Genomic DNA, 16,255 nt, shown 5'->3' on the forward strand with positions numbered 1-16,255 from the left:
AGCAGACTGTAGAATAATCTCACTCATGTATTAAACAGCAGAAGTACACGTGTAAACCAGCCAGCATCAACACTGGACTTGATTCTGATTTTGTGTCATTTCCAGCTGAATGTTGTTCGTCTCCACAAAAAGCTCTTTATGAACAGAACTCGTGCAGATTTCTCAACAGTTTTCTTTCCTGTTAGTTTGCAGCTTTGTGGGAGCTGACTTCTTTAACTGTGTTACAGAGACCTTTACTCCTGTAAGAGCTCAGCACTGGAAGGATTTTTTTATCTGCAGAAAATAACAATAAAAACCTTTTTAGTTGTTAATATGAGGACGTGTGTATAGCTCACCATGTGGGGCAGTCTACAGTTTCATATGAGATCAGTTTTTACCAACAGTTGGAATCAAAATACTGGTGATTTTATAATGTCTGGATGTGATGTTGATGAAACTCGTGACTAGAAAATCTGAAGGAGAGCATCATCATCTGATGTGATGAGTTCAAAGAGAATAAATGGAACAAGCATGAGATGGTCTTCCTGGTTTGTTATGTGTAGGCTGTGTGCAGACAGGAATAGGACCCAAGGTGCAGACTCCGGAGACAGTCGTGAACTCAAAACAGCTTTAATGTAAAACTCAAAATATAACATAACTGGAAAAATCAAAATAAACTTAAACCAGAGGACTGACAGAACACACAGCTAGGTAAACGGTAGATCGCGACACAGAGAAACACAGGGCTTAAATACACAGAGGGAGCAATCAGGGAATGGGTAACAGGAGGGAAACACAGCTGGGGCAAATCAGGCCTAACGAGACAGGGGAAGCAAAACCAGATACATTAACATAAGACAAGGACCTTCAAAATAAAACAGGAAACATGATACAGACTGAACTAAAGACACTGACTCGCACGCACTGCAACAGAGGGAACAGAGACGTGGGACCAGGGCAGACACAGACACTGACTGGACACGGGGATATAACAACTAAGGATACACAGAGACGCGAACTAGACAAGGGGATACAGCTGACAGGGGAGACAGAGCAGCTAGAGAAGACAGAGACATAAACCATAAGACAGAACTCAAAGAAACCAAAGACTAGAAATTATAAAAAAAAATAATAATAATAATAATAATAATAATAAACTCAAAAACCCTGGGTCAACAACCCAGGCATCCTAACATGGTTGGACTTTTAGCTTCATGTGAGAGATTTTACCTTAAAGAGATAAACCTCTGTTACTCTGTTTATTTTGCTTCTGCTGCATTTCTGCATGTCCTCATCCACTAAATATAAAATAGTGTAAATGAGCAGCTTTTGATGTTTGACAGTTTTTATTGTGCTTGAACGTTCCTGCAGTTGGTTTGTGGTTGATGTGGATTTGCTGCTCATGTGAATCCTCCCACAGTGTTTCATTAGCAGCTGTAACCACAGTGACTCTGATAAAACAGGAATTAGCAGAATCCATCTGATATGAAGCTGTGCTTTGAATACCACTTCCCTCCTCTTTGAAGAGTAGTCAGATATCTGTGTTCAGGTTTTTGTACAGCCTCTTCTACACTTTGTATCACTGTGTTTCTAGAGCACAGTAGTAGAGAGCTGTGTCTGCCAGGGTTAGGGCTGCTATGCTCAGATTAGTTGATCGATCTGATGTTTCTGATCCATATCGTTTATCAGGAATATACTGAGTTGTGGATCCTCTTGCTTCTTTCCAGAGTATAAACTGCGGAGCCTGAAGGTCAGAATGATGTTTGTACCAGTAAACATAAGGGGTGCCACTTATCTCATAGCTACATGTGAGTGTGACAGATTCTCCTTCTGTTTCAGTGACTTCAGGTTGTTGAGGAGTGATTGAGTCTCCAGCTGTTAGTCCTGGAAAAAGAAAGAAGAAAAGTAGTGAAATGCAGTCTGTATATCTGCTTAATGCAGCAGCTTCAACTAAACTTTAATCCCTGTTCTTAAACTCACCTATAATGTGAGATAGAAGCAAAAAGAGGTGCAGCAACATGTCTTTGGAGTTATTAAAGCCAGACAGACAGCACATGAACAATGTTCTTCCACTGCAGCACAATGACCAACAAATAATGTCATTGGATGAGCTCAACTTCAGTGGGCGGGGACAGTTTAATAGCTCAGCCAATCAAATAGTTTTGTGCTTCCACAGCAGCTCTGTCTCTGTCTCTGATCTTTACTGCTTCATTTCTCTGTTGTCTTTGTCATCAGTCCAATGACACAAGAATCAGAGGTTTAACAGTGTGTGGCTCCCTCTAGTGGATGTTGTGGAGTATTCTGTTGTCTTTGCTCCAAAGGTTTTTGTACAGAGTTTTGCTGTTTCCTGTCACTGTGGGCTGCAGAGCACAGTAGTACACAGCAGAGTCAGACACTGCAGCAGAGGAGATGTTCATCTTGATTTCTGTTCCCTTCACTTGAATCTTCAGTCCAGGAACTTTTTCTTCTCCTACTGTTCCTGAAGGTGAGTGTGAGATCAGGAACTCTGGAGGTTTTCCTGGATGTTGTCGATACCAGAAGAAATAATCAGAAGGTGACACTTTGTAAGTGTAGGTCAGAGTAACTGTGCTGCCTTCTACGCTGGACTCTTCATCTTTGACTGGAGTGAGCTGATCACATGTGACACCTGAAGGAAGAGAGAACGTTTTCAATCAATAATTGACGTTAATGAATCATTTAATTGAACATAGTTTCCTGTGTAGGTGAGCAGACCTGTGAGAGTGAGAAGAATCAGAGGAAACACACAGTGATGTAATGACAGCATGTTGAGGAACATAAAGTTTGTTTTGTGTTGAACTCTGTTGAATGTGGAGGTTTTTCTCTCTTCTATAGTTCAGTAACAGCTCAGCTCCTCCCTGAATCTCTGCTCCTCCTCTCTGCTCTCAGTCACTCCTCCTCCTGTGCTTCACACACTTTATAACCAGAGTTGCTGGTTGCTTCATCATCCCAACAAATGCTAGTTGGGATGATGAAGGTTTCAACTGTTTTGAAAACTTTTCCATTATGTGCAACAAAGAAAATTTGCTCTTTTGAATAAAAATGATTAAAACATGAAAATCTTACATCATCCATGTGTTCCTTCCAAAGCTGCTGCAGGACTTGTTGTTGCTTCTTTTAAAAAGGCCGATGAATTACTAACGACTAACTCTTGCTGCCTGCAGTCTTGCAGTGCAGCTTGGACTTTGTAAAAATCTTCCACACGTCACATTTGCTTACAGAAGTTTTGTTCAGTATACCGATGCACATGAAACACTAATAATAAAAGTGTGATGTGAGCAGTGAGCCTCACATGAACAGAAAGTTTTGACTTATTTCTCTCAGATTAGTTGTCTTGATTTGTAGAAACGCACAGACACGTCACATTAGGCCTACGAGATCATTTCAAATGTCAGTTATTAACTGACGTATGTCTGTACGTGGGAGCCTTTGTCAAGGCGGCCTTTTGCCAATGGATTTACAGTGAGACCGAGTACGGTGGAAGCAGGGGGTGTTTATTTCCACACACATACAGTGGGGCAAAAAAGTATTTAGTCAGCCACCGATTGTGCAAGTTCCCCCACCTAAAATGATGACAGAGGTCAGTAATTTGCACCAGAGGTACACTTCAACTGTGAGAGACAGAATGTGAAAAAAAAAAAATCCATGAATCCACATGGTAGGATTTGTAAAGAATTTATTGGTAAATCAGGGTGGAAAATAAGTATTTGGTCAATAACAAAAATACAACTCAATACTTTGTAACATAACCTTTGTTGGCAATAACAGAGGTCAAATGTTTACTATAGGTCTTTACCAGGTTTGCACACACAGTAGCTGGTATTTTGGCCCATTCCTCCATGCAGATCTTCTCGAGAGCAGTGATGTTTTGGGGCTGTCGCCGAGCAACACGGACTTTCAACTCCCGCCACAGATTTTCTATGGGGTTGAGGTCTGGAGACTGGCTAGGCCACTCCAGGACTTTCAAATGCTTCTTACGGAGCCACTCCTTTGTTGCCCGGGCGGTGTGTTTTGGATCATTGTCATGTTGGAAGACCCAGCCTCGTTTCATCTTCAAAGTTCTCACTGATGGAAGGAGGTTTGGGCTCAAAATCTCACGATACATGGCCCCATTCATTCTGTCCTTAACACGGATCAGTCGTCCTGTCCCCTTGGCAGAAAAACAGCCCCATAGCATGATGTTTCCACCCCCATGCTTCACAGTAGGTATGGTGTTCTTGGGATGCAACTCAGTATTCTTCTTCCTCCAAACACGACGAGTTGAGTTTATACCAAAAAGTTCTACTTTGGTTTCATCTGACCACATGACATTCTCCCAATCCTCTGCTGTATCATCCATGTGCTCTCTGGCAAACTTCAGACGGGCCTGGACATGCACTGGCTTCAGCAGCGGAACACGTCTGGCACTGCGGGATTTGATTCCCTGCCGTTGTAGTGTGTTACTGATGGTGACCTTTGTTACTTTGGTCCCAGCTCTCTGCAGGTCACCAGGTCCCCCCGTGTGGTTCTGGGATCTTTGCTCACCGTTCTCATGATCATTTTGACCCCACGGGATGAGATCTTGCGTGGAGCCCCAGATCGAGGGAGATTATCAGTGGTCTTGTATGTCTTCCATTTTCTGATGATTGCTCCCACAGTGGATTTCTTCACACCAAGCTGCTTGCCTATTGTAGATTCACTCTTCCCAGTCTGGTGCAGGTCTACAATACTTTTCCTGGTGTCCTTCGAAAGCTCTTTGGTCTTGGCCATGGCGGAGTTTGGAGTCTGACTGTTTGAGGCTGTGGACAGGTGTCTTTTATACAGATGATGAGTTCAAACAGGTGCCATTCATACAGGTAACGAGTGGGGGACAGAAAAGCTTCTTACAGAAGACGTTACAGGTCTGTGAGAGCCAGAGATTTTCCTTGTTTGAGGTGACCAAATACTTATTTTCCACCCTGATTTACCAATAAATTCTTTACAAATCCTACCATGTGAATTCATGGATTTTTTTTTCACATTCTGTCTCTCACAGTTGAAGTGTACCTCTGGTGCAAATTACTGACCTCTGTCATCATTTTAAGTGGGGGAACTTGCACAATCCGTGGCTGATTTTTGCCCCACTGTATATAACGCCATGGATAAGTAACGGCAGCTCAAGCAACAAAATCATGATCCTGCCTAATGACCAATGGCAGCCTTAAATCATTTCAGCTGTTAAAGGATTAAACCTTTACTTACTGTAAATGACTGTGTAAAAACAGTGTCAACGTCCAGCAAACATCATGTAGAAAAACAGTTAAATATGTAACTTCTTTGCACTGAGAGAAAGTTTCACCGGTCTGACCCACTTAAGATCACAGTGGGCTATGTGTGGCCTGTGGTGGTCTAACAGCCCAGCCCGAGTGCTCAGTCCACTCGCTCATCGTTACAGTCTGACAGGACAACACAACAGCTTCTTTCTTAAAGACGTGTTGATGCACGGGCGAATATTCAGGTAAGGAAATCCCACAAGGTTGATTCTGTTCATCTGTAGCGTTTCAGTGGGAGAAGAAAGCAGCAGACACCATGAAGGTATCAGTTTTCTTTATTGACAACAATTTCGAATATTTAAATTGAATTTAATATATTATTTACTATTATTGTAATTTTCTTACATTTAGGAAGACATTATGATGTAAATAGATCAGTTCAATTAGTTGCCATTATTGTCTTTAAATAATGATAATAATTAGGGGTGGTTGATGTGAGTTTCCATCAACATCAATGTTATTTCTTATATTTTGCTTCATAAGTGAAATGAATCCAGTCTGTATCCACACAGACTGTTTATAAGATTGAAACCTGCAGTCAGCTGAGACTGAAGAAGTCACCTGATGATGATGATGATGAAACGTTTCTCCCACAAAACGCTACGAACAGATGAACAGAATCAACTTTTAGAGATATCCACACAGAGGTTTAACAGTGTGTGGCTCCCTCTAGTGGATGTTGTGGAGTATTCTGTTGTCTTTGCTCCAAAGGTTTTTGTACAGAGTTTTGCTGTTTCCTGTCACTGTGGGCTGCAGAGCACAGTAGTACACAGCAGAGTCAGACAGCTGAAGCTTCTGGATCTTCAGAGGAACTGACTTTTCTTGTAGCGTAGCCGTAAATCTGCTCCTCTCAGAGTCTTCATGTTCTGTTGATCCAGAGAAGCGTCGTAGTACAAACTCTGGAAAGCTTCCTACTTTTTGTTTGTACCAGAACAATCTGGGGAAATTGTCTGTTGTTTCATATCTACATCCAAGTGTAACTGTGTCTCCTTCAGCAGCAATGACATCTCCTTGTTCCTGGATCACTTTGTCTTCTCCTTTACACTCTGAGGAAGAACAGAACATGCAGAGGAAGAGATGGATCAATAAACATGATTAAAAACTCACCATTAATCAGACTCACACATTTATTTAAGCAGAGGAAACATGTTGATGTTTGTATCTCACCAAAGAAAAGAGCAGCAAGAATAATCCACAGCCAATGTTCCATCTGTACAACAAGGTTTAAATCAACAGGAGAAACTAGCTGATGTTCAACATTCAGTCTGAGAATTGTTCTCTTCACAGCAGCACTTATTATTGACACAATGGTTGAACACAGTGCAGAAGGAGAGCCCCGCCTACTGGATGATGTCGCCCTCTGTCTCCTCTTTGAGTCTCACTTCTCTCACTTCCTCTTCCTCCTGGTTCACAGACTGTGAGCAGCAGTTGAATCACTGTGAGGAGGGAGGATGGAGCGCTTTGCACTGTGTGCACAACGAGCCAAATGTTCTCCATCACTGAGCTCCCACGAGAAGAGCAATGAAAGAAAATATAAATGGTCACAAACAGAACTTGTTTCTTTGGGTTTCTGGTGGGTGGTTGGACTGGAGCGGTGTCTTGGGTAGATAATGATCACGACATGGATTTGGGCGAGTGGGCACTGGGTCGTCGGATTGTTGGTTTCTTTATAATATTGCAGGGTCTTTGCTCTTTGAGGCAACTTTGATGTTTTATGTGTTTATGCGTTGGATGTGACTGTGGACTTGGTTAGGTTGATCGGTGCTGTGAGTCTTATGGATGTGTAGTAAATACTTCAGCATCGACATGAGCGAGGCAGAAATAAAGAGCATGATAAAGCAGAAATGGTGGAAACGTTGGAAAAGCAGTGGGCGGAGGAAAAAGAAGGATGACGGTGTTACAGGACTCAGAGGAAAGCAGGAGAGAGAGGACATCAGCACGTTGATTTGGATGCTCTGGTTTAAACAGCACATGGTTCATAACAGGAAACAGGACACAAGGACATGTGACAGCGGTGAGGAAACCAAGCATCATCTTACACCAGGCTGTCAGAAACATGCGGCTGAGAGCTGCAGACTGACCCCAAACCTCATTAAAGTCGCTGACAGCGAAACTTTCAGGTCCTGTTAAACAGAATCAGTTCTTTTTCTCAGTGACGCGCTCGTTCACACTTCCCACCAGCAGATGGCGCTAATGCACTATTTCCCTGTTTTCCAACCACTAATATCTGCCTTCAACTGACGGAACTTCACATTGTGACACCAGGCGGAAGTAAACAAAGAAAAGGCGGAAGAACCGTTAGCTTTCCTCCCGTGTGTCTGAGCACGAAGTGTGTGAGCTGAGTGTGTGAGCCGCGGCAGCAACGATGCCTTCAGTTCAGTATCTGAGAGAGTTCATCAACGAGCGACTAACTGCTGCTGCTGAACAAATATTCTTGGAGTTTGAAAAAACGATCGTCCAGTACGAGGAAGAGATCGACCGTCAGCGCAGACTGCTGGATATCACCTGGAAACCCCAAATCAAGCTGCACAGGACAGGTGAGTGTCCCTCTGAGGGAGGATCCTGATCACAGCTCTGCGGGACGTTTCTGATTGTGAGGTAGAAAAACCTGAATGCATCATTTTCACCGAGCCGGTGTGTGTGTGTGTGTGTGTGTGTGTGTGTGTGTGTGTGTGTGTGTGTGTGTAAATAACTCTGAGCTGATGGACTCTGAGTTTGTCTTTAATGACAGTTAAATCCGAGCAGCTGCTCAGTGAGATGCAGCTCAGCTGCTTCTTATCTGTGATCAGTGTGTTTACCTTCAGACAGCTTGAACTTTAAAACTGATAGATGTAAAAACAGGGCTCAGAGTCTATTGGAGAAGCTGGCTGGTGTCATTTGTTGCCATCAGGCTGTGAGCATGTGCTGTTTATATCAGCGATAAACTGAGAACATGACGCACGTATGAAATTATGAGTTTAGAGCTTATCAGTGTCTTAAAATGGAACTGCAGCGCTGGCTAGTGTGAAGCTTCTGACAATAAAAATTCATATATGAACTTTAATTTGTGTCATATTTGTTACAGCTGGTTTTTTTCAATGCATTGGTTGCATTTTTATTATTTATTTATTTTTAATTAATTTAGGATTTTCAGTGGAGAGAAACCCACTGATGATGTAAGTCTCAAAAACTCACAAAGACTCACAAATATGATACACCAGGTGTTAAGGAGTTAAAGACTTCAGCAAATGAAACAGAAACAATCAACAGTTTCTCCAGATCTCTGTCAGTGTCAGTGTATCTACAGGAAATGTTGCAAAATGATGATTTGGTTAAAAATGTCTGCCAGCTGACTTCAAACCTGCAGAAGCACTTTGGTTAACAGCAGCTCTTCTGAATGGAGCTGCTGATAGTTTTTAAGCTGCTTTTACTGCTCAGGGGACGAGCTTTCATGTTCCAGAGCAGCTGACATTAACTTCCACTATGGACCCGCCTCATCTGCAATAATTCAGCAGTCGCGAATGCACAAATACAAAAGTCAGCCATTACTTTTATGTAACTCTGGGTATAATCGGCTCTGCTCACAACCTCTTGAGATTCTGAGGAGCGAAGCTGATTTTAAAAAATGAGTCCAACGTCTAACATCATCACTTTTCTTCTTCTTGTGTCCTTTTTTTTCCTCCAGACGACCCACAGCAGCACGTCTGTAAGGAGGAGGAGGAGGTTCTCCCTGAGCAGCAGCTCTGGAACCAGGAGAGGAGCTCCAGTGTGGAGCAGGAGGAACCAGAAGCTCCACAGATTAAAGAGGAACAGGAGGAACTGTGCAGCAGTCAGGAGGGAGAGCAGCTGGGACTGAAGGAGGAGACGGATACCTTCATGGTGACTGCTGCTGAGGAAGGAGAGCACAGTGAACCAGAAGCAAACACTGACCAGCTCCCCTCTCACAGCTCTGACACTTTTACGTTTCTTCAGTCCAAATCTAAAGAAATATTTGAAGTTATTAATAATTCTATCCTGTACGAGGAAGAGAACGACCATCAGCACAGACTCATGGATGTCAGCTGGAAACCCGAAATACAGCTTCACATTACAGGTATGTAAAAGTCTGAATGAAGTCACACATGAATGGGACTCATGTAAGTTATGAATCTGAATCATGATCAACATGTTTGAAGGAGGTCAGGAGAGAGGTCTAACAGTCGGCGTCTGCAGCCTTCTGTTGAACACGGTGGAGGTGCTGTCATGGTTTGCGCTGCATTTCAGCCAGTGTTGGAGCTCATATTAAAACTGAAGGAATTATAAATGCGGAAAAGTACATGCAGATTTAATCCACCGTACAATACACCGTACACTGGAAATGGCTTCATTTTCAGTCTGAGCATGATCACAAACAGTCAGATGATGCATCGGAAGGTCATCTAGATGGTGCTTTACTGTGTGTTTTTTCTATGAGTCATGGATCAGTCTCCCTGGAACTCAGACCTCAACATTGTTCAAGAAGTGTAGGGTTTTGACAGGCAACAAAACAAAATTCAGTCAATATCCAAAGAATATCTCTAAATCTTTTTCAGGAACCCTGGAGAACTCTTTTTTTCAACACTACCTGAATAAATGACAAAAGCTGCCAAACTGTTCAGTCTGTGGTGAAGATTAAAGGTAGCCAAACCACATCAATCAATACCAAATATTTAAAATTGTACAAACCTTTGCTTTGTATACTGTATAATGCATTTGGTTTTGCACACATTTCAATAAATCTGCCGTTTCATTAACTTGCTACATCATTTCCTCATTTTCCAGGCAAAACATAAATGAAGGATAGCTTTAGACTTTTGCACAGTATTACACTTTTATTTATCTCACTCGTCTGTAAATTTTTACCAACTGACATTTTTAAAATACACATGCAAAATATAAACATTTATTTAAATGTACTGGAAATGTATTCAAACTGAAAGTTCTTTAAAGAATCGACTAAAAGACAAAAACCTGCATGAATGCCATAAAAACGACACAAACACAATCTTTTTATTTTGTTACTGTTAGAAAGTTGGTTTGTCGTGTCATACTGATCATTTATTCATTCAGTATATGTTCACTGCCTGCAGCTTTTCTACCTTGCCATTTAACCTCTCTCTTCCTCTGTTGATTTCTGGAGTAGCAGCCTTTGTGGATGACACTTATTTTCTCTGTAAAAGTCTTATTTTGACAATGTGTTTTCTCGGGGATGTTTTTCTATTATCACATCACTTTTCTTTTTCTCGTGTCCTTTTGTCCTTCCAGACGTCCCACAGCAGCCTGTCTGTGAGGAGGAGGAGGTTCTCCCTGAACAGCAGCTCTGGAAGCAGAAAAGGAGCTCCAGTGTGGACCAGGAGGAACCAGAGGGAGAGCAGCTTGGACTGAAGGGGGAGACTGATACCTTTGTGGTGACTGCTGCTGAGGAAGAAGACCACAATGACCCAGAAGCAAACACTAACCAGCTTCTTTATCACAACTGTCCTATAAATGAGAGCCAAAATCATGAAGGAAGCTGGAATTTAGATTCAGGGACAAATAGTAACTCAGAGAGTCGGTGTAACTCTGACACAGGTAAAAAGTCCTTAACGTGTGATTTTTGTGGAAAATCCTTTAAGAATAAGTACAACATGAATCAACATCACAGAATCCACACAGGTGAGAAGCCGTATTCTTGTGAAACATGTGGGAAAGGTTTTTATGTGTCATCATCTCTTAAAAGCCATAAGACTACCCATACAGGTGAGAAACCATATTCTTGTAAAACATGTGGGAAAAGTTTCACACAGAGGGGTAGTTTGACTATACACATGAGAACGCACACAGGTGAAAAGCCGTATCATTGTAAAACGTGCAGGAAAATATTCACATGTAGCAGTCATTTATCAGTGCACATAAGAACACACACAGGTGAGAAACCATATTGTTGTAAAACATGCGGGAAAATGTTCACATACAGAAGTCAGCTGTTCGGGCACATAAGAACGCACACTGGTGAGAAACCGTATCATTGCAAAACATGCGGGAAAATGTTCACATATAACAGTCATTTGTGGCGTCACATGAAAACTCACACAGGTGAGAAACCATAATGTTGTACAAAATGCGGAAGAATGTTCACATCCAGAAGTGTCTGTTTGGACATAGAAGAACTCACACCGTTGTATCAAGCGTATCATTTTCAGAAATTGTAGTCTTGAAACATGTGGAGAGAAGCCAAGCGTGAAAGAAGATTGGCGGACTTATACGTGTTTACAGGAGAGCTTTCAGAGTTCAAATATCTTTAGACTGTGTTCCGACAAGCATCATTTATTGCATGATTATTATGTATAAAGCAGAGTTTCATCTAATCTGTTCTCATCTAATTCTTCAGTGAAAATATGGTGACTCTTAAAAAATGAATTTTAGTTTGGTTTTATTTATTGATATAGTCTTTATTTACAGGGGGTTTGAAACTCAATTTGTATATTAAGTTTTGTATTTGCTGTCTATTAATGGATAACCAATGACTGTTGCTGGTTGGTGTCTTGTGATGTAAAACTGCATTCGAGGTATTTGTTTTTTAATAAATAGAAAATGTTGACGTTTTTTTTATTTTGTTTTTTATATTTGAAGCTATTCACTTTATTTGGTTCATAATATCTTTGGTTATTTAGTTCATTTAGACTGACTTTGTTTTGTTGTGTTTTATCTGCATAGCAGTAACTAATGACAATAATAAAGTAGAAAGTTTCAAGGGGATGATTGTTTCCCTTGGACTCCTCCAGCCTTCAGCAAAGACCTCGTTCCTATAGCTGCACATATGTTTCTCTGCTTGAGAGCACAGTGTGAGGCAAAGATGTTTTTCCTGCATCAGGGGGACCTGCCAGAGCTGAGGAAGGCTGGTTTGAGCTCAACTTTCATTCAGCATCGCTTTAAAAGGTCAAAGAGGGTTTTAAGCAGAGTAGAATAAGATGGAATAGGGATAAATGAAGATAAGGGTTTACTTCAATTTTACCTTTATAATGTTTGAATAGATTTTTATAGATTATTGCTGTTAGCCTTCTGCATGCATTAAATAAATTGAATCTGTTATTAAAGTAAAGCCCACCTGTCATTACTTATTTCATTCAATAGTTTCTTTCAGATTGTGTGTTAGAGAAACATTTTTACCCCTTTACCTCCATCATTTTGGTTTTTGTACACCTGAACTTTGTTGAAAACTGTTACACAGGGGTCTATGTCTGTTCCTCAGACTCCTCCCACCTGAATGCTGTCATTATACAGCCACTTGAGCTCGGCCCTTAAGATGTTTGAGATTAAATATCTGGCACTATGGCTCCATGAATATGGACTCTCAGAAGTGGAGAGTCCACTGCAGTCCAACATCAGGCTGGTTGTGCTTTGACTTGTGCAGACAGAAATCATCTCATTGGTTGAGTTCAACATCAGTGGGTGAAGTCAGAAACAGTTTCAGGTCAGTCTGTGAGGTTATTTCTGTCTTTACCTCTGTGTGTTACTCTACTCTTCTTGTTTCCTTTTGTTCCTCCAGGCGTCCCACAGCAGCACATCTGTATGAAGGAGCAGGAGGAGGTTCTCCCTGAGCAGAAGCTCTGGAACCAGGAGAGGAGCTCCAGTCTGGAGCAGGAGGAACCAGAAGCTCCACAGATTAAAGAGGAAGATGAGGAACTCTGCAGCAGTCGGGACGGCGAGCAACTTGCATTTGAAGAGACTGATACCTTTATGGTGACTGCTGCTTATTAGGAAAGAGATCATAGACCATAATAGGAGTAGCTCCTCTCTCACAGCTCTGCCGTAGCTGAGAGAAAAGATCAGGAAAGAAAGAATAAAGATTTGGGATCATCTAAAAATTCAGAGTCAAAGTCAAAGAAGAGACTTCACATAAACTGACATCACAGCAAAAATGTAAAAGACTCTCTTCTATCAAAGAGTCAGTGTGACTCTGGTGCAAGTAAAAAGTCTTTAAAATGTGAAAAGGTTACAAATGAATAAATTTCACAGAATCCGCACATGAAAGAAGTCTTGCTCTTGTAAAGAATGTGAGAAACATTTTACTCACAACAGTACTTTGACTGTCCACATGAGAACGCACACAGGAGAGAAACCATATCATTGTGAAACCCACGGAAAAACATTCAATGTAGGAGTTAGTTGTCAGTACACACACGAACTCAGACAGGTGACAAACATGAATGTAAAGCATGTGGAAAAATATTCATATTGTGTAGAAATATTTTACGCCAGCGGTCTCCAACCTTTTTTGCGCCACGGACCGGTTTATGCCCGACAATATTTTCACGGACCGGCCTTTAAGGTGTCGCGGATAAATACAACAAAATACAACTAGTACCGAAAAAAAGATTTATTCATAACACACGTGAAAAGACCCAAGAAAAACGATAAAAACGATAACAAAATAACGCTGAAAACCGATAAAAACCCTGAAAGCCATACATTTCACACCTGAGCCTCAACTCTCACAGCCCGGTACCAAACGACTCACGGACCGGTACCAGTGTGAGGCCCGGGGTTGGGGACCGCTGTTTTACGCCACACTGAAAATCACACGGGTCAGAAGTCCTAGTCTTGACAGTTAAACATTATTAGGGAATCCAGCTTTGGGCAAAACATCCAAAAATGTGTACATGTTTCAGTTTTCAGAGTTCAAACTCCTTTTGTGTTTGAGTTTATTACATGTAACACTGATCAGTCTGATCTGTTATCCATCTACATCAGGCTTCTCGGTGATGTTCAGTGAAGCTTTATTCTGATTAGATTTTGTTGTTAAAAAAAACAAAACATGGACAGTTGTTTAGTTTATTTGGCTCATTTTCGATTATGAAGTTAATTTAAATCAGTTTATTGTTAGCTTTATTTAGGACAGCTTCCTTTGAGCTCATCGTACAGCCATGCGTCACATGATCCCAGGCAGTCATGAGTAGAGGAGGATAAGGTGGAGTAGAGTTGGATGAAAATAATGGAAGATTCATTTTTGTCTTCATGCATTTATTATTTTGAACATAATTTCACAGAATATTGCTGTTAGCTTCTGCAAGCTGTAAATAAAGCATTTAACTTGTTGTTAAAGTAAAACTCTTGTCTTTATTTTATTTGACTGTTTCGGTTTCTTTAAAATGCCAGTAGCCTTTCCTCAGTGATCTAAAATACAACTATGTAGTATGAGTGCGCTTGTTTTTAAAAAGTTCCTTCATGTAATGATCTGCTAGAGGGTGTGGGGGGGGGGGGGGGGGGCACAGCCCCGTCCTCCAGGGTATGAAGCAGGTATGGAGGAGATCAAAACTCCAGACATCCAGAGGCCCCCAGAACACAAGAGACCAAGGAAGACCAACAGAGGGGCAGCCGCGCCACTGTCCCAGAAAGAGCTGAGGAGAGTCCCAGCCAGCTGTGCCAGAGCGACCGAGCCCCAGGCCGAGAGGCTGAGGGCACCCCACCCCCGAAGTGGCCCAAGTGAGCCCCAGGCTCCAGGCTGGACAATCTAACACCAGACAATCAAAACTAGAAATACCGATAACTAAGCTACGAACAAGTCACACAGAGAAAACAATAATGAATGAACAAGACTCAAAAAAGCATAAAGACAAAACAAAGAGTCAGAAACCCAAGGACCCTAACAGTTTTATATTTAGACTATTATTTACTCGATTCTGTCAAAAAACAGACAAATATTCACATTGGTTGGTTGAATCTATGAAAATGCAAAAGATTTGACATAATGAAATGAATGAGGGGATTCTCAGCTACTAGCTTGAAAATGGGAATTTTATTTAAATATGAGAAGAAAGAGTTCTTAGTCTTTTATTTTATAAAAGAGAAATTACGCAAAGGAATCAAAAATATGAAAAAAAAATGACCTAAAGACTTTTAGCTTCATGTGAGAGATTTTACCTTAAAGAGATAAACCTCTGTTACTCTGTTTATTTTGCTTCTGCTGCATTTCTGCATGTCCTCATCCACTAAATATAAAATAGTGTAAATGAGCAGCTTTTGATGTTTGACAGTTTTTATTGTGTCTGAACGTTCCTGCAGTTGGTTTGTGGTTGATGTGGATTTGCTGCTCATGTGAATCCTCCCACAGTGTTTCATTAGCAGCTGTAACCACAGTGACTCTGATAAAACAGGAATTAGCAGAATCCATCTGATATGAAGCTGTGCTTTGAATACCACTTCCCTCCTCTTTGAAGAGTAGTCAGATATCTGTGTTCAGGTTTTTGTACAGCCTCTTCTACACTTTGTATCACTGTGTTTCTAGAGCACAGTAGTAGAGAGCTGTGTCTGCCAGGGTTAGGGCTGCTATGGTCAGATTAGTTGATCGATCTGATGTTTCTGATCCATATCGTTTATCAGGAATATACTGAGTTGTGGATCCTCTTGCTCCTTTCCAGAGTATAAACTGAGGAGCCTGAAGGTCAGAATGATGTTTGTACCAGTAAACATAAGGGGTGCCACTTATCTCATAGCTACATGTGAGTTTGACAGATTCTCCTTCTGTTTCAGTGACTTCAGGTTGTTGAGGAGTGATTGAGTCTCCAGCTGTTAGTCCTGGAAAAAGAAAGAAGAAAAGTAGTGAAATGCAGTCTGTATATCTGCTTAATGCAGCAGCTTCAACTAAACTTTAATCCCTGTTCTTAAACTCACCTATAATGTGAGATTCTCCTTCTGTTTCAGTGACTTCAGGTTGTTGAGGAGTGATTGAGTCTCCAGCTGTTAGTCCTGGAAAAAGAAAGAAGAAAAGTAGTGAAATGCAGTCTGTATATCTGCTTAATGCAGCAGCTTCAACTAAACTTTAATCCCTGTTCTTAAACTCACCTATAATGTGAGATAGAAGCAAAAAGAGGTGCAGCAACATGTCTTTGGAGTTATTAAAGCCAGACAGACAGCACATGAACAATGTTCTTCCACTGCAGCACAATGACCAACAAATAATGTCATTGGATGAGCTCAACTTCAGTGGG

The 16,255-nt window shown here is 41.3% G+C and overlaps 1 protein-coding gene and 1 pseudogene across 3 annotated transcripts in view; one reads left to right on the top strand and one right to left on the bottom strand.

Moving 5' to 3' along the window:
* The window catches only part of LOC147307576 (uncharacterized), a 293,817-nt pseudogene that overhangs the window by 61,867 nt on the left and 215,695 nt on the right, over positions 1-16,255 (bottom strand). The gene's annotated exons all lie outside the window — the stretch shown is intronic.
* Positions 7,559-11,870, top strand: LOC147307579 (uncharacterized). Of its 2 annotated transcripts, XM_086271804.1 has the most exons (4): positions 7,559-7,825; positions 8,953-9,360; positions 9,839-9,923; positions 10,551-10,686. In XM_086271804.1, exons 1-3 carry the CDS (start codon positions 7,654-7,656, stop codon positions 9,880-9,882), a joined length of 624 nt encoding a protein of 207 aa, XP_086127930.1. In that variant the 5' UTR covers positions 7,559-7,653; the 3' UTR covers positions 9,883-9,923; positions 10,551-10,686. The 2 variants fall into 2 exon arrangements, with proteins under 2 accessions (XP_086127930.1, XP_086127929.1); XM_086271803.1 differs by lacking the exon at positions 9,839-9,923 and having other exon boundaries at positions 10,551-11,870.

The sequence above is a fragment of the Aulonocara sp. 'chitande type north' Nkhata Bay genome, linkage group LG18, assembly GCF_057382095.1.
Source record: "Aulonocara sp. 'chitande type north' Nkhata Bay isolate Kocher_YH1m ecotype deep benthic linkage group LG18, A_spYH_male_GT1.1, whole genome shotgun sequence".
Lineage (NCBI taxonomy): Eukaryota > Metazoa > Chordata > Actinopteri > Cichliformes > Cichlidae > Aulonocara > Aulonocara sp. 'chitande type north' Nkhata Bay.